This window comes from Drosophila arizonae, chromosome X, assembly GCF_054131065.1.
Source record: "Drosophila arizonae isolate 15081-1271.41 chromosome X, UAZ_ARI_1.0, whole genome shotgun sequence".
Taxonomy (NCBI): Eukaryota; Metazoa; Arthropoda; class Insecta; order Diptera; family Drosophilidae; genus Drosophila; species Drosophila arizonae.
The window spans coordinates 8234460-8261367 of record NC_142927.1 but is presented as its reverse complement, the minus strand read 5'-3'; the positions used below and the strand labels follow the sequence as shown (position 1 = coordinate 8261367).

Genomic DNA, 26908 nt, shown 5'->3' with positions numbered 1-26908 from the left:
AATAAATAAATAAAAAAAATAAAAATAAATAAAAAAAAAAAAAAAATTTCAGAAATTCTCTAAATTAAAATAAAAACATATTCTATTGAATTTAATGAAATAAGAATGAATGAAAAAACATTAATTTTGCACAAAATATATCTTGAGAAAACTGAAACATTTTTGACTGATTAAAATTATAAAAAGTATATACATTTTTAGAACTATGTTTAATATGTAAAACAAATAAAATAAAATAATAATAAAGTAAGAATATTAATAATAATAAAATAGAATGTCAAAACTATTGCATACATTTTTCCAATTATATTTAGCTTTCACTTTAGGCTTAACAAATTTTTCAAACAGATATTAATATCTCTTTAAATTTAATTTGTGCTCAAAAACTATAAAATTGTATTTTCAATGTAAAAAAAAGAAACCAAAAAAAAAAAAAAAAAATTATTTTATATAAACTTTAATCAAAATTTCAAGCCTCTTAGAACTGTCCTTTAGAGTTAGTGTTTATCAATTTAAAGGCGAAAATGTGCATTAAAAAAATGCATAAAAATTGCGTCAAATAAAATTTAAATTTAGGAATTTGGCTTTCAGCATTTCCTGCGATTTACCAATTTCATAATCTTGCATAATCTTGCTCGAGAGTCTTGGGTAGCAGCGGCTCAGTGCAAAGCTTGGCTACTCGCATATCCTCAACGCTACTTCTTGGCCGGCTTGGCAGCTCTCTAGATTTTGTTGTGGCTGTTAGCCAAGTCTTGCGTGTCTTAACTGAAATGCTATCAAGATATTTCATCATAAACAAAAGTGCATGGACAAAAATGTAAAGTACGAAGGGAGCATTATGAAAGTAACGTTGGCAACTCTGGTTGCTGTCAGCGCATATTTTTTTCTTCAAATTTTTTGCCTGGCACATGGCATTTCGTTTTGGGCCAGGTCTGATAATGAGCGGAGAAATCGAGTCGAATTCCTGCAGAATGGGAACAACTTCTTGGATTATGTCAACTTTGCATTGCCAGCAAAATGAAACGAGGGCGCGGTGCTACAAGTTGGACGGTGGTTGGGTGGTTGGGTGGTTGGCTCGATGTTGGATATTCATGGTTTGTGCTCAGCACATTTTGAAATTAGTACTGAGACTGACTGCCTGACTGAGGGTGGAGGTGTGGTTGTGGGTGGGGGCTGTGGAGTGCTGCTCCTTTTGGGGTTGCGCGCTGTCTGAAAAACTTTTCGCGCAACCCATGCAAAAAATGTTTCGTTAACCAAAAATCGTGCCCAAAACTTTGTGGCCAATGCCGCGGACCCAGAGCTATGACGACTGACTGCCTTGATGGGAATAGTGTGGTGCGAGCCGAGTGGGCATTAGAGGTGGAGGCAGAGGTGGAGGCAGAGGTAGAGGCCGAGGCTTTAGCTTGGGGTTGGGTTAGGGCAGTTGGGCTGGCTGAGGGGTGGCAGCATGTCGCTTCAACTTGTTTTTACTTTTTTTGATTTTATTATTATTTTTTTTTTTGGTTTTTGGTTTTTGCTCTGCTCATTTTTGGGCTGGTCGAACAATAGAAAAGCGACGACGTTGCGCGATATTGTCAAACGGGTGGATATGTTTTTGTTGTTGTTGTTGTTGTTTGTTATGTTGTACTGTGGGTGGTGCAGGCGGCTGCAATGCAATTTTTGTGAAGCGCAACAAAAATGCTCAACGACAAGCGACAACAGAAAATTGGATGAGCACTACGGCTGCTGGGATAAACCGCAACTGCCACTAACTGAATCCAAATCAGAGCGAAAGGGAGGGAGGCAGATGGGTAGTGAGCGGGTGGGCGGGAGAGAGGGAGGGGGAGACGGGGTGGGCCGGGTGGCTGGGTGGCTGGGCTGCTGGGCAAAACGAGGCACATGCCACATAGCGCAATGGTGTCCTGGCAACTGGCAACTGGCGGTGCTGCCAGACCGGCCAAGCATACAAAATAACCGCAAGCCCAAGCTGCACATTATCTATGAATGTGGTTTTTGTTGTGCGTGTGTGTGTATGTGTGTGTGGGCGTAACGCTGCCGCCGACGGTATGTTTTTTTTTCTTATTTTTTTGCAACGTCAGTTGGCGCAACAAAAAGCAAGAGAGATAGAGATAAAGACAGAGGGAGAGAGAGAGAGAGAGAGAGAGAGAGAGAGCGGTGTAGGCAGGCAACGGCGCCTGGCTAAAGGGGAGGGAGTGGGGGGCGGTAGCTACATTGTGGCTGCTGGAGCACGCCAGAGCGGAAATTGTTGAACAGAACTTAAATCTCAACGAAATTGTTTTTGGCGACAGTTTGTGTATGCCAGGCAGTCCAGGCCCAGCTCCTCACACACACACACACACACACGCCCGCCTCCATTGCCTTACTCGTTGGACCTTGTTAGGCATTAGAGCACCAGCTGGCTGCATGCGCAAGTTACAAGCTGCATGTGTGTTTGCCTGAGCACCCCGAGTCCCCGGCCTCAGCTGTAATCCAACCTGCTGCTGCAGCCGCCTAGCCACGCCCACGCCCAGTGTGGAGGCATGCCCAAAGTAGCAGCAGGCTGGCACTTGCCACGCACGCCACTGCCAGCTCAGCACAAAAAGTTGCCGCAGCGTTGCCAGCTGGATTTCTCCTAGTGCTGCCACCTGATGTACGTAGGGATCTGCCAGGCATTATCTAATATCATAGATATCTTGACTATGTATAGATAATGTAAATGTATTTGCTTAAAGCGTTGTCAGCCAGTTGCAGCCTAGAGTTGCCACCTGACATGTGCAGGAACTAGACTCAGAGAGTCTAAGATTACTTTGGATAATCTTCTAAATAAAATCATGAAATTATATTTATATAAGGCGCTGCCAGACTCTGTCATATTTGCAATTTTTGAACTATTGCATAGAGTTGTCATTGGCTTTAGCTGATAAAAATGTATCGATAAGCCGTACTATTAATCGATAACATAATTCAACTGTGCTGGGCTCCTTTGGCAATATATATCGATAAAGCATTACAAACTTAATCGATAAAAATTCATAAAAATGAATTTAGTTTCCTTGGCAATACACATCGATAAACAATTGCAAACATTATAGATAGTAATGCATCAAATAGACCCTAGTTGCTTTTGTAATGTATATCGATAAAATGTTCATAAACCATCATCAATAGTAATTTATCGATAGATATTGCAATTAACCTCTAATATAATCCAATCGAATTTAGTTCCCTTTGCTGTCCATAACAAAAGCTTAGTTTAAGTGGTCTTTGGCCATAATTTATTGATCTCTAAATCGACTCAGGCATCTATTAATATATTGTCCGAAAGTATTTTATGCTACTTTTAAGACAAGTTAAGCCAACTCAGCTTTAAAGCCCTTTGGGCCAACAGTAGCGCTCGTCTGCTCGTCTGTTGCTAGCCGGTTCTAGACTTTAGGCTTTACAGTTTCTATTTTTTCCCTGTGTTGTTGTTGTTGTTGTTGTTGTTGTTGTTGTTTGGAAAGGCCTTGGCTTAAGCAGGGGTTTGGCCCAAAGGCTGTGAGTGCGGGTGGGGCCGGGGTGGGTGTTAGCCCAGTGTTGCAGTGCGGCAGCTTTGCAGAGATTTGTTGGCTTGGAAATTGCCCAACAAATTTCTGTTGGCGGGCCACAAACAACACACACACACACACACACACACACACACACACATTGGCAGCCATATGAGCACATATCTATGCATATATCTCAACTGCAGCGTGTGTGTAACTCTCTTTCTCTATCTCTATCCCTCTCTCTCTCTCTCTTTCTCTCTCTCTCTCTGTGTGTGTGTGTGTGTGTAGATTACTTACTTCTCGAGCGTTAGTCGTTAGTGCCGTTATTTCATAGTTGCCGTCACGCCCCGCAGCCACAGCCGCAACCGCAGCAGCCACCCCAAGCCCTCGCCCCAGGCCAGCCGCTCGCGTGCTCTACCTCTGCGCCGAGGTAGAGCGAGCCTCGAACGCCCCGCCTAGCCCCGACCCGCCTCGCATTTGGGGCGGCTACTTAGGCGACCACCGCACAAAAGCGCAAAAAAGCCGTTCATTGATAATGTAAACTCAGCACAAAAATATCTCTACGGCACAAAGCAGGAGGCTGGGTGGGCGTGCCGGTGCGCCATACATTTATGAAGCTAGTCCAAAAACTTTTGCATAGCACATAGGGCGTTTCAGTGTGTGTGTGTGTGTGCGTCTGTATGTGTGTGTGTGTTTGGTTCGAGTTTGAAGTCATGACCAAAAAATTATGTGGCTGTATTTAAAGTTGGCGCTAAGCTCGGTCCGGACACGGCTCGGGACGGACAACGGACTATGGCTCTTTTTTCAGCCCTCACACACGCTCTCTCTCTCCCTGTCTCCCTCTCTCGCTTTTTTTTGTTTTTTTTTTTGGGTCTGCATAATACTTTTTCAGTTAACTCGCGCGTTGATTTCAAGTTGACTTTTGGGCAATGAAACTTTTTTGTGATGATGCACATCCCAGTCTCTCTCTCCCTCTCACTCTCATGTTTGTGTGTGTGTGTATTAGAGTGTTTCTGTGTGTGTATATGAGATATGTGGTTTGTACTTAAATTGGACAGTGCTGACCACGCATTGCAGTCGTTAGCTACTAAAGTTGAGCTACGTTCTGCCCATTCGAGTTGCGCGCAATCGTTACATACCTGCAATGAAAGAGAGAGAGAGAGAAATGTTTGTGTTAAATTAGAAAATTAGTCAATGGAAAATGGTTTTTAGATTTAGCTTAAAGTTGGCACATGACTGTTTGAGAGTTGAGATGTTGGCAATCCCAATTCGATTTAAAAAGTATAGAGCATCTCTTAGAGAATCACTCGGTCCCTCACACACCATGCTTACCCCTACCACAACCAATTCCATCAATAGCCTGTCCTTATCCAATGGAATTTCGACCATGTTTTACGCACATTTCGTCAATTCCATTAGGGAACACAAAAACCGAATAAGAGAGACAAAAAAAAAAAAAAAAAAAAAAGAAAAACAGGTCGCTCGTTACCATTACAAGTGTCATTAGTAAAGCTACCCTCTAGCCCCTAGCTCAGGAGCGGTGCGGGAGTGGGGGCGGGGTGTTCGCTCGTTGCTAATTTCCTAAGTGGAACTTTGTGAGTGAGTCACGAGTCGCCTTGTCTCTGCTGCTCTCCGTCAAATATTCAACTCATTTAACACATTGTCCAGATCCGGTCTGAACATAACCTCAAAACAACAACTGGAGGCTACAAATGTAAATAGCCAAACCCAGGAAAACGAAAAACCAAAATATAAAAGGAATGGGAAAGAAAGCCGAGGCGGGGTTAACAGCGGTACAGCGAGAGAAAGCCGTTCAGGGATGGAATAGGATGGGGGGTTTTTGTTGTTCTCGTCTATTTTTGCATAAATTAAGCATCGAGAGCTCTGGCGCTCCCGACACATAACGGTATTGCTAATTACGGCATAATGTCCGAATTTACAGGCACTACGACAGCCAACGCTTTAGGAGAACGAGAGAGAGCGAGAGGGAGAGAGCTAGAACATTTGCCGTTAGCCAGCAAAGGCAACAAATTAGCATAATAACCTTTAATAATACAAACGAAAAATTAAATAACAACAAGAATGACGACGGACAAAGGAAGGAAAAAAAACCAACTCGACTATTAAGCAGACCTCGTTGGGATACGGGTTCCGGTTCGGTTCGGTGTACGAGAGAGGGTTAGCCCAGCTTAGAAGGCGCACAAAACAGAAGTTTTCAAAAGCGAAACTACAAGCCATTAACGCACATTAGCAGAACTTATAAATTTATTGCCTCTGCGCCGATGTCGATACAGGCTGTGGGTGAGGGAGGCGGCACAGGGCGCTACACCCTTATCGGTGGGGTTAGGCTAGAGTAGGGTAGGGTAGCTCGGTACGGTTAGCCTGGCGCGAACAATAGAGCGCGCCTAAGCCGAGGGTGGTGCGTGGTTTGTTCGGTTCGCTGTCAAAGTGAGCGTGAATATCGAACGGGGCTTGAGCAATAGTGAAATGTCGCAGGGATCAGCTGCGAGGGATGTTTGGCTTTCAGTTGAGTTTTGGGCTCTGATTGCGATTCGTATGCAGCTACAATTGAAGGTCAAATAGAGAATGAAGGGGAAATGCTTGGGGTAACTAAAGTAAGGTTAGCAAACGAACGGTATAGATTAGGTGAACAAAGAAGGGATTGGATGAAGGTTTCACTAAAGGTGACAACTGAGAGAGGGTCTAGCAGCGTTCCCGGCAGAGATATTGCGAGACAGTCAGTTTTTGTGCAGATATTAGATCAAAATATCTATGCATGGCATCTCATTTACCAGATCTACTATAGTTAAAGAACAAATTCCGTAGAAAAAGTTCTCAAATATTTGCAAAACTTTAAGATATTTAGATTTCATAAATCATTTATCAATACAAACAGCTTCGAGTGCAGACAAGCCCCTTGATAACCTACTTCATCACCATCATCATCATCAAACAGCGCCTCCCAGCCCTGCATGGCTTTGTCACTAATGTAGATGCTGCTAAAAATTGACACAAATGGAAAGCTCAATGAGGGCGCATGCAAATGGCTTCTGCTCCACTGTCACAGACGCCGCTTTGATATGGGAAGTTAGCTTGCCTCAAGGATTGCGCAAGGCTTGTGCTAATTTGTTTTCCAATTTGGCTGCTTGTACTCGGCTGGCAGGCTCGTTATCCTTGCCTTATGGCTCAGCCAGCTGCATTGCTACAACAAGAAACCAAACAAAACAACGACAACAACAACAACAACAACAGCAACAGCAACAAAATGTGCCACTTAGTTAAATGCACACGTGCGAAATCTCTCGAGCTAAATGCAGCCAAATTCTCACTCGCCCTTATGCCGTAAGCACAAACCCCGTCAGCTCAGCCCTTGGCTAACGTACAAAAAAGAAAAAAAAAAAAAAGAGGGAGAGAGACAGAAAAAGAAAGAGAGAGAGGCAGAACGAGGCCCTTCAACCCGCATGTTCGCTGTTTATTCCACAAGAAAATGCAATACAAAATGAATATTTAATTCGGCTAGCAGCAGATGGAAGCAGCAAGAATATTACGGGGTATATATGCTATATGCAGACAGTGCAAGGGCGGGGGAGGGGGAGTGGGAGTGGTAGGGTGGCGGATGCAGCAGGGATAGGCAGGGTCACAGCAGAATTGCATAGGATTTTGTCGAGTCACGACGCGTGCAAAAATCAACGCTGTACCATAAGAAGAAAATTGCATTTCACTGTTATCGCCAGAGATGTGGACATGTGTGCATGTGTTGCTGTGTGTGTATGTGTGTGAATTTATATGCATGTGTCTATATATTTTTAATATCTGTTATCCGTATGCTCATCAAAGGATTATCCAACCAAACTTTGACAATCATTGAAGCATTTCGCATATGCATTTAAGAAACTTTTAAGCTAAACCCTATTGCCATCGATAAGTTATCGATAGTAGATTTTAGGAAAAAAATATTAGTTTCTATGTACATATTTTTCTCAAAGCAATCGTTATCGGTTCTCGCTAAGCTTGTAATCAGCTATTGAGTAATCAATACGACATCAATTATGTTATCGATGACTGAAGTTTAATGTCAACATTTTATTATCGGCTTTCATTAATATATATATAAAATTATAACAATACTCAATATAAGGCCAAAATTAGTTTGTTATCGGGTTATCGATAACATGCTAATTATGTGCTCGATCATATTCAGCACTCAACTATGCCTGACACTTTACCCAACAAATTGTAGAGTATCTTAGAGCCCAGCATGCTGCCAGTGGCAACAATTTTTTTTTTTGGCTCGTGCTCCCCTGTGCTGGGAACAGTTGGTTTTTGTTTGTTCCGTTGCTGCTGATATTTATTTGCCGCATAGCGGTGCATGTATTTTGGCTCCTGTTGCGAAAACCCAGACAGCCAGCCAGTCAGCCAGGCTAAAGAACAGAAGCAGAAGCCGGGACAGAAATACGGTAACAGTAAGAGGCCTCGAATCGTAAAGGCAGGTAAATACGGTTAACAGGGGGGCAAACAGCAACAACTGCAAACAACAACAACAACAAATAACGATACACGTAATTCCCCATAAGAACCAATATACGAATGAACCCAATATACCAATAACAACAGCTGACGACAGACGGCAGCCGTCGTAGCCCTGGATAAACGACTTTTTGCCAACAACAGCACAAATTTTATTTCAATTTTGAGCTTTTCCTTTAGTTACTATTGTTGTCCAGGAGAGGGTAGGGGGAGGGGGAAGTATGGAGATAAGTAAATTCTGTAAGATGTCAGGATATGTGTGACAGGAGAGTGGGAGCCAAAGCCACCTGGCACAATGCAACAAAATGCGGAGACATTGTTCCGCTGCCCGTTGACAGCCTGTTGCCAACTGCACTACATCCAGCCGGGAATGGATTATAGTAGATATAGCTCAAATGGGCAACAGCAGCTGGCATAGATTGTCCTCTGGTAAAGAGTTTACCATGATATGGCTACTATCTAATTGGATAATAATATCTTAGATATTTTTATACTAAATGTCCCGCAATTGTTTATCTGAAGCTCGTAACATACTGCAGCTAAGGTAGTGCAATTTGTTTTCCTATTAGATCATTGTCTTGAGATTGTTTATTTAAAGTTTTATACTGATTAGGTTCAAGCTGCAAGTTCTATGCTCAGATATCTCTGTATTTGATGTCTTCCAATTGTTTATTTGAAGCTCGTAACATACTGCAGCTAAGGTAGTGCAATTTGTTTTCCTATTAGATCATTGTCTTGAGATTGTTTATATTTTATTTATTTATGCTGATTAGGTTCTTGCTATAAGTTCTATGCTCAAATCTGTGACTGGATTGCATTTGTCTCTCTCTCTTTCTCTCTCTCTCTTCCGTTCCACATCTGCATGCTGCATATATGCAGTACCGTTATTTATACTTATATATATATATGGGTAAAACTCTCGATATATGTATATAGGTAGCATATATGCTCATATATAGGACTTTTATATGATTACTTTTATGCAGCTGTTGTTGTTCCATTTGTATTCATTGCCTTTTGTTTTACAACAATTGCATGGCGACTTGCTCTTGTTGTTGTTGTCCTTTAATATATTTTGTTCTTTCCTTACTTTTTGTTTTGTTTTTTTGTTGTTTTTTTTTTTTTATGTTTTTGCCACACTCAGCATTTAAGTTTAGTTGGCCAAAAAGGGTTGCTGCGCTCGCTGGTTGCTTTGGTCGTTTGGTAAACGCTTTGCATTTTATTTTATTTCTCGTTTTCGTTGTTTGCCACAATAAAAAGGGTGAATTTTTATATTTCGCCATAAGTTTTTATGGCTTCCGTGTGTGGCGGCGGCGGCGGCGGCTTCTGTCTCTGTGCCTGTGTGCCCTGCCCTAGCCCCTACCTCTGCCGCATCCCAGCTCCTCAGCCCAGATCCTACCCTGCCCTGAGTTTAGACTCAGCCTAGTCGCCATTTGACTCGGGCCACGAGTCGGGCGTCTACCCCTGCCTGCTTGCCCTCACCCTCTCTCACACCGTTTCCATCTCCTATCTCTTACACTCTGTTGTCGACATTTTGTCAAAAGTTAGTCCAGTCAACCAAGTGGAGACTCTGCGGAGCACAGGCGGCGGGGCTTGCGGCGTGTCTAACATGACGCGCCTTTACACTTAACTGTTAACAAAAAAAAAAAAAAAGAAAAACACAAATGTTTACCCTCTGACTTCGTTACGATACCCTGACAAAGGGAACTTCGATTCGGTCATCTAGTAGAACTGTATCTGTATCTGTATCTGTATCTGTATCTGTATCTGTATCTGTATCTGTATCTGTATCTGTATCTGTATCTGCATCTGCATCTGTATCTGTATCTGTATCTGTATCTGTATCTGTATCTGTATCTGTATCTGTATCTGTATCTGTATCTGTATCTGTATCTGTATCTGTATCTGTATCTGCATCTGCATCTGTATCTGTATCTGTATCTGTATCTGTATATGTATCTGTATCTGTATCTGTATCTGCATCTGCATCTGTATCTGTATCTGTATCTGTATCTGTATCTGTATCTGTATCTGTATCTGTATCTGTATCTGTATCTGTATCTGTATCTGTATCTGTATCTGTATCTGTATACGTATACGTATTCCTCCGTCATTAGAGAGGGCATTCAATATTCGGTTTGCTTTGGATAGTCCTTCTGAACTTTTCTCTCTCTCTCTCTTCTTATTGTCGCTCTTTGTATTTTTATTGTTGGTCGCCTTGTTTTGCACTTTTAATTCGGTTTATTTGTGCAAAATTTATGTATGAGAGAGTATGTCTGTGTGTGTCAGAGTGCGCGAGTGTGTGTGTGTGTGCGAGTGTGCGAGTATTTAGATTTTAATCTACTTTGCCGCTGCAGCTGCCAAAAACTTTTGACAACCCCCCACCAGAAAAAAGCACCAAAATAAATGCCAAAAACAAAAGGAGAGCCGAAAAAAAAAAACTTTAAACGAAAAATGTTTAAAGAGTCGCGAGAGTTGAATGTTGTTATTTATTAGGCATGAAAAGGGCGGAGGGGGAGAGGCTGCCGAGGGGCATAGGGTAAGTAGGGGTAGACGTAGCTGACTTAACACATTTAGGGCACGTTGAACCGAGCCGATTCGCCCTTCTCACTTGATGTGCGCCGCTCATCAGCGAAACACGAATTAAGCGCAGTTATATCTTGACTTGAATTGTGGAATTCTTAAGCTGCTTTTCTTAAAAGTAGCTGTAAATAAACTCATACTGTAGCTGTTAATATGGAGAGCCAGAAATATTGGGATATGGCTAACAACAGAGATATTTTCTAATTCAAGAGTTTTGTCTTATCTAAAGGATCTATCGGCGTTTTTCAAGATATCTTCCCGATTATCATATCAGACTTACATAATAGATGATATAGAATATGTGTCAGCTTATGACAGCAGGTATGACAAAGACTCTATCAACTGTAGCCGCTTGAGAGCCATTAAGTATGCTAATCTGATAATAAAAATGCACAATGATATCTGTTCAGTTGAGTTGGCGTGCTCTATGGCATATTGCAGCTCGGATTTCTCGATTTGGCATTCATTCAGGCACGATCGTCGACTGCAATATCAGCTCATTTAATAGGCCCCCAGTCAAATGAAATGTGCACACTTGATTGCGACCATAAATTTGTGCTGTGAGTGTCCGGTCCGTCCGGTCGGTGGAGCCACACACATCGCCCAAAGGAGCAGCCAGATAGCCACACGAGCCGACGAACCGACGAACCGATGAGCAGACGAACAGAGGGACGGGCAGGCGGACAGGCGGACAGATAGAGGGTCAGCTCTATGGGGTATATGCATATGCAGAGAGGGGGCCTTAGCTGAAACGTGCACAGCAAATGAAAGCAGAGGCCAGTGTTAAATTTCAATGCCAATTGCACAAGTCAAATGGCAAAGGCGGGGAGCCAAAAGGCGCTGCAGCAGCTATGAGCGAGGAGTTTTATGGTTTTCTTGTATTCATTACTGTTCTTTTTTTTTTATGCAAAAATCCAGGCACACACACACACACACACACACATGCACTCATTTGATGCGTTTTTGCGGTGCTTTTGTATTCGATAAATGCTGGCGAGAGAGTTGAGCTGCTGCTGCTGCTGCTGCTGCTGCTGGCCCTTTTAATTCATCAACTCTTAAATATTGCCTCTTCGCAAAAGTAATTAAAGAAAATATAAAATGGGCAAAGGAATAACTGATAAGCGTGGGCCAGTGCCAGGGCCAGGGCCAGGGCAGGGGCCACATTGTTGTACTTAAACGTTCGCTCAATTAGCATGCTGCACATTTTTCACATCCTTATTAAATGCCGCGCTTCCTCTGGCAATTCTCTGGCCTTTTGTGCATTTTCCGCTTGGCATATGAATTAATAAGAAACCATTTGATAGCAGACCTCAACGGCCTCTCCCTTCCTCCCTCCCTCTCTCTCTCTCTCTCTCTTTCTCTCTCTCTCTCTCTCACTCCCCGCCTCGTTCGCTTGCCGCACGCTGCGTTTTATTGACGCGTCTTTGTTGCGGCTTATGCATTTTTTAACAGTTCATTCAAATGACAACAACACCAACGACAACATGAATAACTTGAACAGCAAACAAAAGTTCAGTCCAGCCCGCATATGACACATCGTAAACGGTTTTTATACGTCGAACACCTTTTATTAACCGTATACCCTTGTAAAATACATTTCGAGCTGGACAACAACATCTACGATTTCACAGAGAGATCGAGCCAGAGTCAAAGGTGGAACAAGTGGAATGATGAAATTAGAATTACCAGCTAATATTAGAGTTCTAGCATTCCTAACTTGGAATAATGTAGGTAAACAGCTGAGATTTTATCAAGGGTTCACAACTGGAATCATGGAATTGGAATTATCTACCCATAAGACATAAAATTTGCAGTGATTAATGAAAGCGAAATAGCAGAATTGGAACTACTTTGCACCATATTAATTGTAGTCTACATTTCAGTCTTGAGGAACTGTGGGTTTTTACAAGAGGAATGATGGAATTGAAATTATGAATAGCATAGATAATTGTGGAATGCATTTGCAGTATAACAAATTATGGTAAACATCTACTCTTGGAGCCAATGAAACGACGGAATTGAAACTAACAATATGGCAAACAAGTTTCAGCATAAATATTAAATGTATATATCAATTATATCTCTTAATTTCAGTTTAAGATAGGATTATCTCAAATACATATGTATAGCATAGAATTAAAGTTTTCTCAATCTCAAGTGGCTGTCCTAATAGGGTATAAAGTCTTCGTTATGTGCTTACGGTTACGGCATAAATAATGCCCACATCTGAAACCAATTCATGTTAATTCGTCGAAGAAAAATGAATATTAAAGTCTATGTAAATGGATGGCGCTTTAATTTTTTGTTTATAGCCGTAAAATACGGAAATTAATGGGCGGGCTACATACCCACACAAACAGAGAGAGACAAGGAGAGAGAGAGAGAGAGATGGAGATGGAGAGGGAATTGTGGCACCTGCTGCAGTGGCTCACCTGGCTGCCTGCGGTGCATCCATTTGTGCTGATAAACACCTTTGAGCTGGTCCGTCATTAACCCATTTGCTGGTTAGTCAGTTGGAATGCATAACTGGTGGTAGCCCAATCAATGGCGGAACAATGGAATTGGTATTGGGCAACAATACAGTTGGATATGTTGTGTGGGCAAGTTGGTTGATGAGTTGTGAGTTGGCAATGGCAGTGGGCGACTCTATTGAAATGGAGCCTGTTTTCTCAGATGTATTATTTGGAACAGTGGAATCAATGGGAAATCAGGATGGAGTACTGTGCAGAATTTGAGATAGAGCAAACGAATATGGACAGTTAAACATGTCTGACATCATAAAGATCAAGTCTGAATAAATAAAATTGCAACAAAATAAGAGAAACGATGGAATTGGAACATAAAATGAAAGAAAGTAATGTTTATGAGTCAAATTTGAAGAGACAAATACTTAGTGAATATGGATATTCAATTTGTAAATTTGATTACTTAACTGGAACGATGGAATTGGAACATATCGGTTATTGTATACATTACAAAACCAAACAATTCAGATTGTAAAAATAATCAAATTTGTTTGAGTGCTGAATGGATACGCTTAATTGGAAAATTCGCCTACTTGGAATGGAACGATGGAATTGACACGGTTCAAATGCACATGCTATGGCCAGGTGATAGCTGCCGGCTATTTGGCTATCACGCAAGCTGACTTCTGAACAGTTTATTGACCTCACCCACACCACAGGCAGAAAGTGACAGAATGCAAGTTAACGCAAGTCTCTTGGGTCGATTTGAATCGCTGCTACGGGCCGGCGTCTAGCGGGAATTCCGACTGTCCCAAGTAGCAGCGTGCACTGGGCACATACGTTTGCATTGTAAATCAAATGTCATGTCAATTTTAATTGCATTTTAATGATAAACGATGGCGCGAACTCGCGAACTACGAACCACGAGGCGCCCAGCCCTGTCCACATACGCCCCATAGTTCGAAGGGTTAAGTTAAAGTTGAGTTGGGCTTAGTTGCATGTGCGGAAAATCAATAAATGCGCTCGTCACTTTCATTCAATTTGATTCACACACTCAACACAGACAGGGCAGACAGACAGTGTGAGAGAGAGAGAGAGAGAGGAGAGAGAGAGAGAGAGAGAGCTGCATACATATTGACAATTAAATTGCCCAACATAATAATCATATTTAAGCACAAGCATATGCAATACCCATCATAACTCATTGACAGTCGTTGCATATTTGATTGTAGTTCATTTGCAGACGCTGGCAGACCAGACGGCGCCATTCAGTCAATTGATCAATCATTCAATCAATCCATCAGGCATTCAGCAATTCAGCCATCTAGTCAAGCCATCCATCTATGCCATTTATGTTGGTATTAAAAAGCACGAAACGTTAATTAAATTATTCTTTATCCAATAAAATATTTAAAAATCCTAACATTCATGGCAATGCTAGCCTATGCAATACCCTGTAAACGGGGAACATAGTAGCTAGAAAAGAGGCTCCTGTTCAAGCAGGGTATACAGTGTCAAAGAATATAATTGAAAAATGTATTTTATTTACTTTGTAGTATATATATGTATATACGATATATATGTATATATACGATATATATTGTATGTATATATAGAATATCTATACATACATATGGCAAGTGTAGCTGGGGCTTTTCTGTATTTGATTCGCAGCAAAGTGCAAAAATACGATTTTTTAATTGATTTTTAATTAAATGTTTAATTGTCAGTTGCAGCCGCGTTTTGTATTGCGCTTCGCTTTTTGCCTCCCTGCTTCTTCACCTCTGCTTCTCGCCTCTGCTTTGGCCAATGTGTGCCGATTCCCCTCCCCATTTCAAGTGCCACTTCACTTGCGAATATTGCCCAAGTTGAACTTTGTTTTTACGCTATTTGGCATTTTATGATTATTTGCTTTCTATGGGGGGAGGAAAAAAATAAAAATAAAATTAAAAAATAAAAATTGAAGAAAAAAAAAAAAACACAATTAAAATTGTGAAATTATTTTTCTATTGAGAAACGGGGGCGATGCTTGTGGCTGAGCGTATCGAGTGATATATGAGCAGCAAAGTGAAACCCAATTAAATATTTCCCATTTGCTCAACGACAGCGCGAAAGAGACGCCAGATTTTCGTGGAGAGAGGGGGTGAATAAAGAGAGAGAGAGAGAGAGAGAGAGAGAGAGAGAGAGAAACAGGAAGAACGATAGAGAAAGCGCAAGAAATTCATATAGAAAGGACTCTGCAATAGAGAGAGCTCAGAGAGGGAGAGAGGGAAAACTTGGAAATCGCTGAGAAAATGAGAGAGCGATAGAGAGGGAGAAGGAGAGAGGATTCAGACATAGAAAGAAACCTTAGAAAGATAAAAAGGATCGAACTTCGATAGGTAAATAATTCAGTGAGAAATAAGTATCCAACTCAAAGAGAGAGATAGAGACAGAGAGAAAGACAAAGAACGACGTCAGGACAGGCCAAACCTGTATAAAGATCCCAGAAGTAGCGTAACTATAGAATGAGAGAGAAAAAGAGATGAATGCTAAGAGTACCACACAAGTTAGTTTGCAATTTTTACTACATAGAGCTCGGAGAGATAGATACAGAGAGAGAGAGAGATATAGACTTACAGCAAGAGTAAGAGACTGAGGGAGGGTGGAAAACAACTCATTTGAAGACTATAGCTTTCGCTTTCCTTCACTCATTCATTCACTCAACAGCAGATAACTAAAAAGTTATCTACTCCAGCAGATTTTCACATTCCCTAAGAAGTTGAAAATGATATTCATCTAAATTGAAATTATTTATTTCATATTAAATTATGTTTATGCCATTTCAGTGCTTCAGGCTGTCAGCAGGGGTCGCGCCTTATAAAAAGCCAGCACATTTTCTTAAAAAATAAAAGAAGCAGCTGTCACAACTACGCTCTCTTTCCAAGCGACTTAATCTCTATAGTCCTCTCTCTCTGTCTCTCTCTCTCTCCTAGTCTCATTCGCTGTCTTAAACTGTTTACGCGCTGCTTTTGGCTTTAAGCTTAGTACACAGCTAAACTATATATACATATATAGGAATTTATACATACATACATATATATAAATCTATATATAGAAAAAGGTAAAGCAGGAGAGATAGAGCGCGAGCGAGCAAGCGAGAGAGAGGGAGAGACAGAGATCATTGACAGGCGCTCAGCCAGCGCTTGGCAATTGTTTGACAACTTGGAAGCATTTCGCTTTAGCCAAAGCCCAGGCTAAACTTTTTACAAACAATGGCAGCGAGCCGAAGAGCTGGCAGGAGCAGGAGCTGGAGCAGGAGCAGGAGCTGGAGCAGGAGGAGACTGGAGCTGGGGCTGCTGGGAAAAAGTTTTGTAATGCGCTTAAATTTCTTTCTTAGTCGCACAGGTGGGCTCGATTGTTGTTGAAAGCTGCTGTCGTCGCAGGTTCAGCGTTATTAGCATTACGCCCAAAATCAACAGCAAATGGAACGAGCGATGAGTCGTCTCTGGCCATTCCATCAGATGATGATAACAATGGCGATGGCGATGGCGATGCCGATGCCGATGGAGATGCCGATGCCGATGCCGATACTGATGATGATGATGATGATGCTGATGATGATGATCATTGGCAGCGCACGCTGTGAGCCTATCACGTACGTTTGCCATCAATAACGCAACGATTTAACTTGTCTCGTTCGCCCAGGGGCCACGTAGAACAGTGCTGACCCCCCAGCCCTTTGCCACGCCCACGCTGGGCTAGAATGTCACGCCCACCTAGCACGTACACGCATGCCACGTAGATTAGGCCCGTAAGCCTCGACTGGATGCCAGGCAGATAAAGCACTAGTCCACTTGTTTCCCAGTTCTATTCCGTTCTGTTATGCCAGAGATACCCTAGAAAAGTGCACGAGTGCGGGTATGCTGCAAGCGTGTGTGTGTGTGAGAAGAATAGGACAAGAGATGGTGTGCGAGAAAGCTGGAAATAGACAGAGAGAGGGAGAGAGAGAGACACACAGAAAGACTGCAGCTGGACAAAATCTGATGCATTTTCTATAATTTTATAGAGCATATAACTGTAAATCTCATGATATATAAATAATATATAGACGGAGATTAGATATACGTATAAAAGCCTCAAGAATGGGCATTTGCAAGTCGTGCAAATCTCAGGCTTTATCTAAGTATTGTTGTTTGTTTTGTTCTCTTCCTCTCCCGCTCCCTCTCCCACTCCCTTTGCATCTCGTATTTAGAGCCATTTTGATTATCGATATAAATATTGGCAACTTTGGGTCTCGCATTTTGACTTGTCACGTAACGTGCTGCCAGACAGCCAAAAATACCAAATGCAAATGCAAACGGCAGGCGGGCCAAGGGGCGGGTGGGGGCGGGTATATAGCTGGGATAACTGTTTGGGAAAAAAGCTGGTAGAAAATGGCATTTGGTAAACAAATCCACTTAGCTGCTAATTGGCGGCCAATCAGGCAGTAAAGCTGCCTACAGAATCAGGCAGGAGGAGGAAAAGTGCCCCCCCTTGCTCCAACTCCAACTCCAACTCCATTTCCATTTCCATCTTCACCTCCACAGGCTTTCATAAGGTCGCCCGCGTCAAGTGAAGTGCATGGAGATAACATTCCATGCCACGCCCATGGAACCGCAAGAAAGCGCATCACGTGCGGCCATCATCTTGTTACTTAGCTGCTGCGTTTATCTTTCTGTTGCCGGTTGCTGTTGCCGGTTGCCGTTGCTGTTTCTATTTCAGTTTCTGTTTCAGTTGCAATTGCTAGCCAAATCCATTTTAAGCAGACACAACAACAGCAGCAGCATCAGCAGCAGCAGGAGAAGGCAGGAGGCAGGAGGAAGGCGGTCAGCCAGGCAGTTCAGGCTACAGTTAACAGCGTCTGCGGTCAGTGGACAAACAGCAAAAGAAACAGATGGACAGGCAGTTCGATGGCAGAGGGATGTAGTGGAGTAGGATTGGATGGGGGGGGGGGGGAGGGAGGCGGAACGGTTGGTCTGCTGCGACAGTAACGAAAGGACGCGCATACAGCTGCAGGGCTAGGGGAGACAACGGGCGGCAGGGCCAAGTTTGGGGCCAAACAGTGATAGTCGTAAAAATACCCATGAGATGTCGAAGGCATGTTGCAAAAATTTCAAGCTCAAGCTCCAAATGGTAGTCAGAGTCAGTTGCCCATGGCCAACCGTACACACACTCACTCACACACACACACACACACATGGTGCTCGCAACATACGTGCAGACACTGGCAACGCACGTCAGTGGCATAAAAGTTGCCTGTTTGGATTTCAAATGGTCAAAATGTGGACATTTGCTTAAAAAACAAAAAAAAAAAAAAAACAACAACAACAAAACAGAAGAAAAGGAAATATAAAACAAAACAAAAGCCAGGAGAAGGCGCTACGGGGCTTTCAAGCTGGGCGCTGGGACGGTGCAGTGCGCGGCATGCTGGCCACATCAAAACCAGTCGCGCTGCTCAGTTATTGTTGCTGGCCCAAAACCAGAAATGCTCGAGCACAGAGCCAAGGCATGAACATAAAATAAGCAAAAGCAAAACATAAAAAGGTTCACACTAAGCAATGCTTAAGAGATGAAGAAAGAGAGAGAGAGAGGGAGAGAGAGACTTAAGCACTGAAGGAAAAAGAAAACTTATCACTTGATAGTTCCGAAAAAGTCTGAAAACTTTAAACTATCAATTCCCTCATAGTATTATGAACTGTAAAGATTGCAGCAGTTGGAAAAACTCAATTCGATTTTGAGAAAGTGAAGGAGAGGCAGAAATAGAGAGAGAGAGAGAGAGAGAGAGAGGGGTAGAGATCGAGAGAGTAAGAATCTATGCATCTTTTGTTAACAGAGCTCATAGAGTGAGTTAAGGGAAGAGAGTAAAAAGAGAAAGAAATAATGAAAATAAGAGAAAAGAAATTTTAAAAACTGAAAGGAAGAATCTTTCTCTGTCTCTTTAGCTTTAAAGACTCCATTCATGTCTAGTAAATTTTCCGTAGAAGAAAAAGTTTAAAGGATCCCTAAGTGAATATGAATATGAATATGATCTATCGATATTTCCAGATATATAAGAATATACCGAAAATGATCTAATTAACCATGACAGCTGTATACGCTTTCCATAGCTAAAATTATTGTAATATGCGTCTATCTCTATTAAGCTGACTGTCTCTCTACTATTCTCTTTCTCTCTGTTTCCGTGGCAGTATTGTGACATGCTTGACGTCAGCTGGAGCAGTAGCTACATATATATGTAGAAGTCAGCTCACTTGATTGTTGTTAGCTGCTGGCCTTGCCTGCGGGCCAGCTAGTAGCTGCCTGTAGTTGGCCCCAATCTCTCGTGGCATTGGGTTATTCCAGCTCTATCACTTGCACGCATTCACACAAAATTCATTCTTTTTTTTTTCATACTACTCGTCTCTCTACTTCGTCTTCTTCTTCTTTTTTTTTTTTTAACTAAAAGTTTGCGTTTTAGCTTTAGCCAGATTTATGTTTTCCTGCTTGCGTTTGCAGAATTGTTGTCGGAAGTTTTTTGTGCAGCATCATGGCACACACACATATGTGTGCGTGTGTGTGTGTGTGAGTGTGTATGGAGTTGGAGTAGAAGACAAAAAGTTCTAAAAAGATGTTTGAAAAATAAAAAGTGCACCCCGAAGTTTTGAGCAGCCACTGAGAATGAAACATGCCGCGTTGCAGGGGATGCGACGGGTGGGTGGGGGGTAAAAGGAAATGGACAACAACAAAAAGAAAAGGAAGCTGAGCCCAAAAATATGCTAAGAGCAGATCTGGCAGAAACAGAAGCCCGAAGCTCGCAAAGAAATAGCTGTAGCCGCATTGATGTGTGCCTTACGACTTGCCCTTTGACTTGGGTCTCTGTCGCTGTCTGTGATTTCCACTCTAAAGCCGACTCCTGTGCCATCCTTGCCTTGTCCCTTTCGGTCCTGAGCATTAGCTCTGGCGTGTGCCTGATTAGCCAACACTGTGTGTGTGTGTACGCGTGTGTGTTCTATGTTTCTCATGTTGCGCTCATCTTTTATGTGTGTTTTTTCGGCTCTTGGATTTCTGGGGATCTTTCGGTTGCTTAGTTTCTCGGTTTCTCGGTTTTTCGGTTATTCGGCATTTGGTTTCGGCTGTTTCACTTTCACTGCGCTGCTCTCTGTGCCGCCGCCGCAACATGTTGTCCAATTAGCCGACAAGGCACAGCGCAATGCTGCCTCATTTACTGTGTGCCATGTAGTAGTACTTCAAATGTCATGTTAGTGCCTTGCGGCCTACTCCACCACTCGACTACCAAGAAATACAAGTAGCTGGAAAGTGTATGTTTCTTTGGTCGAAAGTGGACTCATTAGGTTACTTCAAAAGGCTGACCTCATAATAATCACAGCCCACGGGCATTAGGTTCAATTACATAGACTTACAGCTCCTTAAATTGGATGAAAAGAACATTAAACACAAAATAACCGTAATTTTGTACATATTTCCGCTGGAAGCAGTTCTCTATTGAAGTGTGTGGGCTTGGGTCTGTTTCTAATCAGCGAACTAGCCTCACTTGTAGGATCCATAAGTCAAGCTGTATGCTCTCAACAAATCTCTTCAATATTATGTTTCAATCATTTAATTAAATTAATTTGCTTTTCTACTCAGTCAAGTCTCCTGTGAAGTCCTTCATTCACTTTCAATCCCGCCTCTCACTCAATTCGACATCAATTTCTGCCTTCAATCAATGCTAGGCCCAACTTTAGCTAGATTCTAGCTGAGCTCGATCAAGCCTCGCCTCTCAATCATTAACTTGACTTAATCCACAGTGGCTTAGCATTGTATTGGGAGCATTCGATCACCGAGTGGCTCATCTACGGCATTTGTTGGGCTTGCTAGACCATCTCTGTGGCTAACAACAACCGTCATCAATCTCATCTGGTGGCTCAATCAATGCTTCTGACCTATGCGCTATAAATTTACGAGCTTTTCAGCAAAGCTTTTAGCTATCATTCAAGCACAATAACCGCAAAGCTTAACCCCGCACACACACACACACACACACGCAAGTCACACAATCGAGAGCCGACTGGAGGCTCGTTAAGCGCCTGTTAATGACGCAATTTCCGTGCAGCGACCACCGTGTGCGACCTTTGGGGTCAGAGAATGTTGCCCAATGCACAGCACATGTATCGTATATACATACAAATATATATATATACAAGTATATATATACATATGTAGCACAACTTCCTCTACTGGCTAATTAGCTTAGCGCAGTTAAACTGTTTGCTTATTGAACTACACGACTCGCACATTTCTATGGCATCGATGCGAATTGCCCGCCTTCAGTTACCAAACCGATGGGAAGCTCCACTCTCCCCCTCTCTCTCTCTCCCCCTCACTCGACCATTCTGGAGCTGGGGTGTGGGCTTTGCCAAAATGGCAGACAATAAATAAAACACACACACACATACAGAAACATACCTACTATGGAGCAAAATAAAAAGTAGGTGAGGGGAAGGGGGTGGGGCTAGAAAGGATAGGACAGTTAGATTGCTGGAATTGCTGTCTACGAAACATGCCACAAGAACAAACATATTATATGGCAGATCCATAGACCCAAACAACGCATTCCTCTGCACACAATTCCGGGCCATTACACTGAGAAATGTGACACAATTTGAATAACATTTAAAATATAAAATTGAGCATCAATTCGGCCCAAGAAATGGGCAACCAAGTGGTTGTTAAACCAGATACCAGAAAACGAAAAAAAAAAAAGGAAAACAGCAACCAAAATGGTAGCTTTGGCCCTGGGGATACTCTGTATTAAATTGCGATTCGAGTGAAATTGTCAGGGCTGAAGGCGGACATACTTGATATGTGTGGGCAGAATCAAGATTTTATTGTGAAAACTGCTCTGGAGGAGATATAGATCCATTTATAGTCATGGAAAGCGCATTGTCGTTGACTTTAGAAGTTCTTAGCCTTTTTGGAGCTGCTATAATACCGTTGTCGTACAGATGCTATATACCAGTCCTTACAGTCTTTTTGATATACAGCTGTTATACAGTTCTAGATTTTGCTCTCTGTTATACAGTTCCAACGAATTTCATTATTGAGCACTATATTCTATTCTTATATAGCTTCTTTTATACACCCGTCTATGGAGATACGCCAGCCCATAGATAACTTTCCAGTCTGTTGTATTCATTCTATTATACAGCTTGTATAACATTATAGAGCGTCTTATAAGTAGTAATGGTATTTTCATATGTGAATCTCTACTGTTATATGGTAGTACTGTCATTCTGGTGCATTTCAATACTGTTATACAACTATACTGTAACACTGTTATATAACTATACTGCAATACTGTTATCCTATTATACTGCAATACTGTTATACTGTTATACTGCAATACTGTTATACTGTTATACGGTAGAATTATTATGCCGTTTATTAATCTACAGCAAATTACAGTCTTCTAGCATATAGTTTTTTACTAATTTACAGGGTATATGCAGAACGAAAGAGCATGAAATTGTAGACCAGCTCCGCTCATCGCCTTCGGCTGCGCCTACACATGTTGCTGTGTTCTTTTATTGGTCGGATAACTGAATGAATCTTTGAATACTTTCTGACTCTTTCTCACTCTCGCACTCTATCCCTCTCTCTCTCTCTCTCTCTCTCTCTCTCTCTCTCTCAGTTTCGCCAACTCTCTTTCTCTTTCGCTCTGTCTGTGTCTATAGCATTTTCCACTTTTCTTGTTTGCTTTTCTCATCTCATCTCGTCTTATTTTATTTTTATTTTTATTTATATATTTGTTGTTGTTGCCGTTGTTGTTTTGTTTTTGACTAAATTGCGTAAATTATTGGCATATGTTGTCTTCGGAGCGCGCCAAGAGGCGAGCGCAATGAAACATTTTAACCCTTTTCGTTGGCAACGTCGAGGATGTCGCTGAAATTGACAGTCGCACATTGTTGGGGCGAGGCTGATGCTAGCCCAGATGAAGTGGTGCCGCAAGGGATGGGGGCAGGAGGGGGGTTAGCGAGTGTTGTGGAGTGCGGGGAGTGGATGGTGTGACTTGAGTGGGGCAGCCAGATACTTTGGCATGGCATTTCATCCGACATTCTCCACCCGCCTCCGCCCCTGCCCCGCCCCCGCCACGGCCACGGCAGGCCAGGCCAGGCCCTGCGGCTGCCAGTTGGCTGTCAGTTTTGCTCGCTTCTCGTTTTCTTTTGCCTCGCTCCTTGCGTTATTGCCTTTTGCCTCGCCTTTGGTTTATTTTTTTTATCATTTATTCCCATTCTTTGGCATTTTATGTGCGCTATTTCGCGATGTAGAACAATAGCCCGACTAGCCGGGCCTGCTCTGGTCTGGACCGGCTTGTAGGACTCGCCTCTCCGTTTGTCTGACTGCCTGGCTGCCTGCCCGCTGCCCGCTGCCTGCTGCCTGCTGGTCCATTCATCCTTCTTCGGCTTGAGCTTCATCTTGGTGTGCTCTTTTGTTACAACTAAACGCGAACTCCGCACTATACTTCATCTGCTGCAGTTACTTTTTTTGAGAGAGCCAACGAGAGTGCGAGAGGGAGGCACTCGCAACCCTTTTTGCTGCTGGTGCTATCCAGCTTTATTGTCTTGCCAAAGAAATAGACTTTTAATATACCCGGAACCTAGCGCTGGAGCACAATACATGGTCTACTATTATACATATATATATGTGTGTGTGTGTGTGTGAGATTGGGGTGTAAAGTGAGTGGGTGTGTGTGTGGAAATATTAGGCACTTTTGCCAGTTCATTGACTTGCCACAACAATAGTTTGAAGTTTGTCTGGCAAAATATGAGCGAACATTTCGGAACCTAACCCCGGAAAAATAAAAGGATCAGGGCCAAGGCACGAGAAGGCGAGAACAAGATTCGAGCAACGCTGGCAACATGAAACCCCAGACATAATGGACCGGGCGCAGTTGAGCCAATAAACGAAGGGCTTCGACCTGAATGGAAAAGGATACGAAATGCAATTCAACCCGAACGCGAGGGCGTTAAGACAGCGAAAGGATGCTCGCTTTGCTCGCGGAAAGGACGAGCAGGTGTCAGGGTTATTCACATGATATGCCCAAGCGACAATCGACAACTGTGAGCTAAAGGAAGCTACAGAATTAAAAGACTAACGAAACAGAGATCAAAGGCAAGCGCAGCAAATGATGATCTAGTTAGCCTCGCCTTATTCGATGTGACAATCGATGTTAGTCGGAATGAGCTAACGCATTTCCCAGCACAATTCATTCAACAGTCGAAGCAAGCGTTTGGCAACACAGAAATCTGAATAGCTCAGGCAACACACACAATTAATCCCATACAATATATAAACGAAATTCGAAAGTAAATTAAACATATTCTTTTTGGCTAACTTAGAAACCAGAAGTCCCACCTGAGCCGAGCGGTTAACCGAGCGGAGTTTATCAGCCAATCAGCCAATCAGCCAATCAGCAAGATGTTCAACAACAGGAAGCAGGTTCAGCAGGCAGCCAACCAGCAGGAGCTGGACAATCTGATGGACTACAGTTCGGGAGCGAGCAGTGATCTCGAGGACGTCAACATCAACATCTTGAGCAATGATGAGGGCATTTTCGTTCATACGACACCCAATAATAGCGAGAATCTTTCGGGGGTCTCTGTCAACGGTAGCCCAGTGCCGCCGAGTGAGAATACGAGCGTATTCAAGCAACTGTTTGCCACACTCGAGGCGGAGCATAAGAAGTTGCAGGGCCTGGAGCAGCGCCGCATTAAACTGACCGAAGAGATGAAGAATCTGCGCGAAATGCTTCAGCAGGAGAATCGCCGATTGCGCAGCCAATCTCATGAGCCGCCCTCCCGCTCCGACTCAACACCGACTACCTCTAGCTCAATCAGGAAAACCAATCTAGCCAAGTCCGGCAAGAATTCCCCACGTGAGTACAGAACATCGCACTGAAGCCAATTTCCATTTCTATTAAGCTGCTTCAATATTGCATCAGGTGATGTGGCAGGATCGAGCGTTAGCCGTGGTGTCACCATATTGGAGCATAATAAAGCTGATGATACGCTGGTGTCGGTGTCGGTGCCGTTCACGCTCGAGGAGCAGAGGTCACGTCCACAAGTTGGCGAAGTCGTCATCGAGATGGTTGACTCCAATCCATCAATGCCACAACTGCAGACCATCGAATCGTCTTCTCTCTGGCATACGCCTGTTACCTCAGTGGATCTGGAAACCTTTCTACAAATGTCGAGCACATCCGGAGCCCAATCAAGCACTCAAGCATCTAAAAGCGATAAGTCCAGCGCCAAAGCTGATTGAGCGCATCAAGCAAGACTGCATCTAGAAATGCGTGCTGAGTATAAATCCATATACCATATACTGGGCCAATTCAAGCTAAAGTTCACCAACAAATTTTTAGTATTTCGAGTTCAACACTAGCCAAAAAGACATTTCAACACACATATCAAACTATAAACTTGGAAGAACCGGAAACAATGTCTTTCCTTCCAAATGGTGTAGTCGACACAATCATAGTTGAAAGTTGAGACAAGAGTGCGCATAGTGCAACAGTATATAGTTATCGATATCGATATATTCGGTTTTCTTATGTATTTCATATTTATTATGGATCTAATATCATCTATGTCTCTTCGGGTTAGTTTTGCTGCTTCTTCTAGGCCTCTCTCCATGTCTTTTTTCTTTCCTTATCTCCATAACTTTTTATTTTTGTTTTCCTTTCCCCTATTCCATTTCTTTCTTTTCCTTCTTCGTCGTCTCTCTTTTTCATTATATTTATCCTTTTTTCCTTCTATTTCTCTTTTTTCTTCTTTTTCTTATACTCCCTCTCTTCTCTTCTAAATTAATTTTCATCTCTTTCTTCTCCTTCTATGTCTTTATCTTCCTCTTTCTCTCTCTCCTTCCCTCTCTGATCCTCTTTCTCTCTTTCTCTCTCTCTCTATTTCTCTCTCTTTTTCTGCATTTATGTTTATTTTGCTTGTAATTTTTGTTCAATTTGTTAACCTTTGTACTTAGCCCTGTTTAACTTGGCTCGAACTACTGCCACGGCTGTTGCTGCTCCTGCCGTCTATTTCCCAAACAAATTAGTTGCCAACTGTCTGAAACAAATGTTGCGCACAAATCGTTCGCCCCCCGCACTCTCTTGTCTCTCTCTCTCTCTCTCTCTCGCTCTTTCTCTTTATCCTATGTGCATTTAGGCATATCTATATATGTATATTTATATATAAATAACAAATATACTATATTCTATATATAGACGCAATCATATGAAGCTCAGCATTTTAATCATAATGCTGCTGATGAGCTCAGTCAGCTCTGTGTGGATGCTGGCTGAAGGGCCGCTGGTCCAGCTGGACATTCAGCTGCTGGCATATACATATATACATACATACATACATACATACATACATATATTTCTTATATATATATTCTTCATCTTCTTCTTTATGCGGGGCATGTGCTGGGCATATTGATTGGTAGCCTGTGGCCCGCTTCTACAACTCCTTGTAGTTGCGATGTTTTTTTTCCTTCCTGCCTGCATTTTTTGTGCTGGTTCGCTACTTCAGGCTTGGGCGACTAGGTCAAGAGGTCAGGCCACATGTAGTGAAGGGGCCGCTTGGCAAATTTGTCAGTAGAAATGCGCACTCGAGTGGGCGGCATGGGCTGGGTTTTGGCATTCCTTCATGTGCCATGCAAATTTCACTGCACAAAACTTTGTTGCAACAGCCAGCCCCAGCCCAGCTCCGCTCCAGTCAGCTCGGCCTGCCGCCTCCTTCGTCAACAGCACAGGCTGCCATATTTCGCATA

General features: G+C 42.7%; 2 protein-coding genes across 11 annotated transcripts in view; one reads left to right on the top strand and one right to left on the bottom strand.

Annotated features, from left to right (window-relative positions):
- The window catches only part of Ten-a (Teneurin-a transmembrane protein), a 308074-nt gene that overhangs the window by 112930 nt on the left and 168236 nt on the right, over positions 1–26908 (bottom strand). The gene's annotated exons all lie outside the window — the stretch shown is intronic.
- Positions 24296–25579, top strand: LOC108619801 (uncharacterized). Of its 2 annotated transcripts, XM_089474235.1 has the most exons (3): positions 24296–24400; positions 24481–25016; positions 25083–25579. In XM_089474235.1, the coding sequence occupies exons 2-3, from the start codon at positions 24560–24562 to the stop codon at positions 25400–25402; spliced, it is 777 nt and encodes a 258-aa protein (XP_089330361.1). In that variant the 5' UTR covers positions 24296–24400; positions 24481–24559; the 3' UTR covers positions 25403–25579. The 2 variants fall into 2 exon arrangements, with proteins under 2 accessions (XP_089330361.1, XP_017872061.1); XM_018016572.2 differs by having other exon boundaries at positions 24328–25016.

What these genes read in the sequence shown, in the direction of transcription:
- LOC108619801 (XM_089474235.1), top strand. Translation starts at nt 24,560, where the DNA reads ATGTTCAACAACAGGAAGCAGGTTCAGCAGGCAGCCAACCAGCAGGAG. An exon ending in GTCCGGCAAGAATTCCCCAC is followed by an intron (nt 25,017 to 25,082) that starts GTGAGTACAGAA and finishes ATATTGCATCAG; the next exon opens with GTGATGTGGCAGGATCGAGC.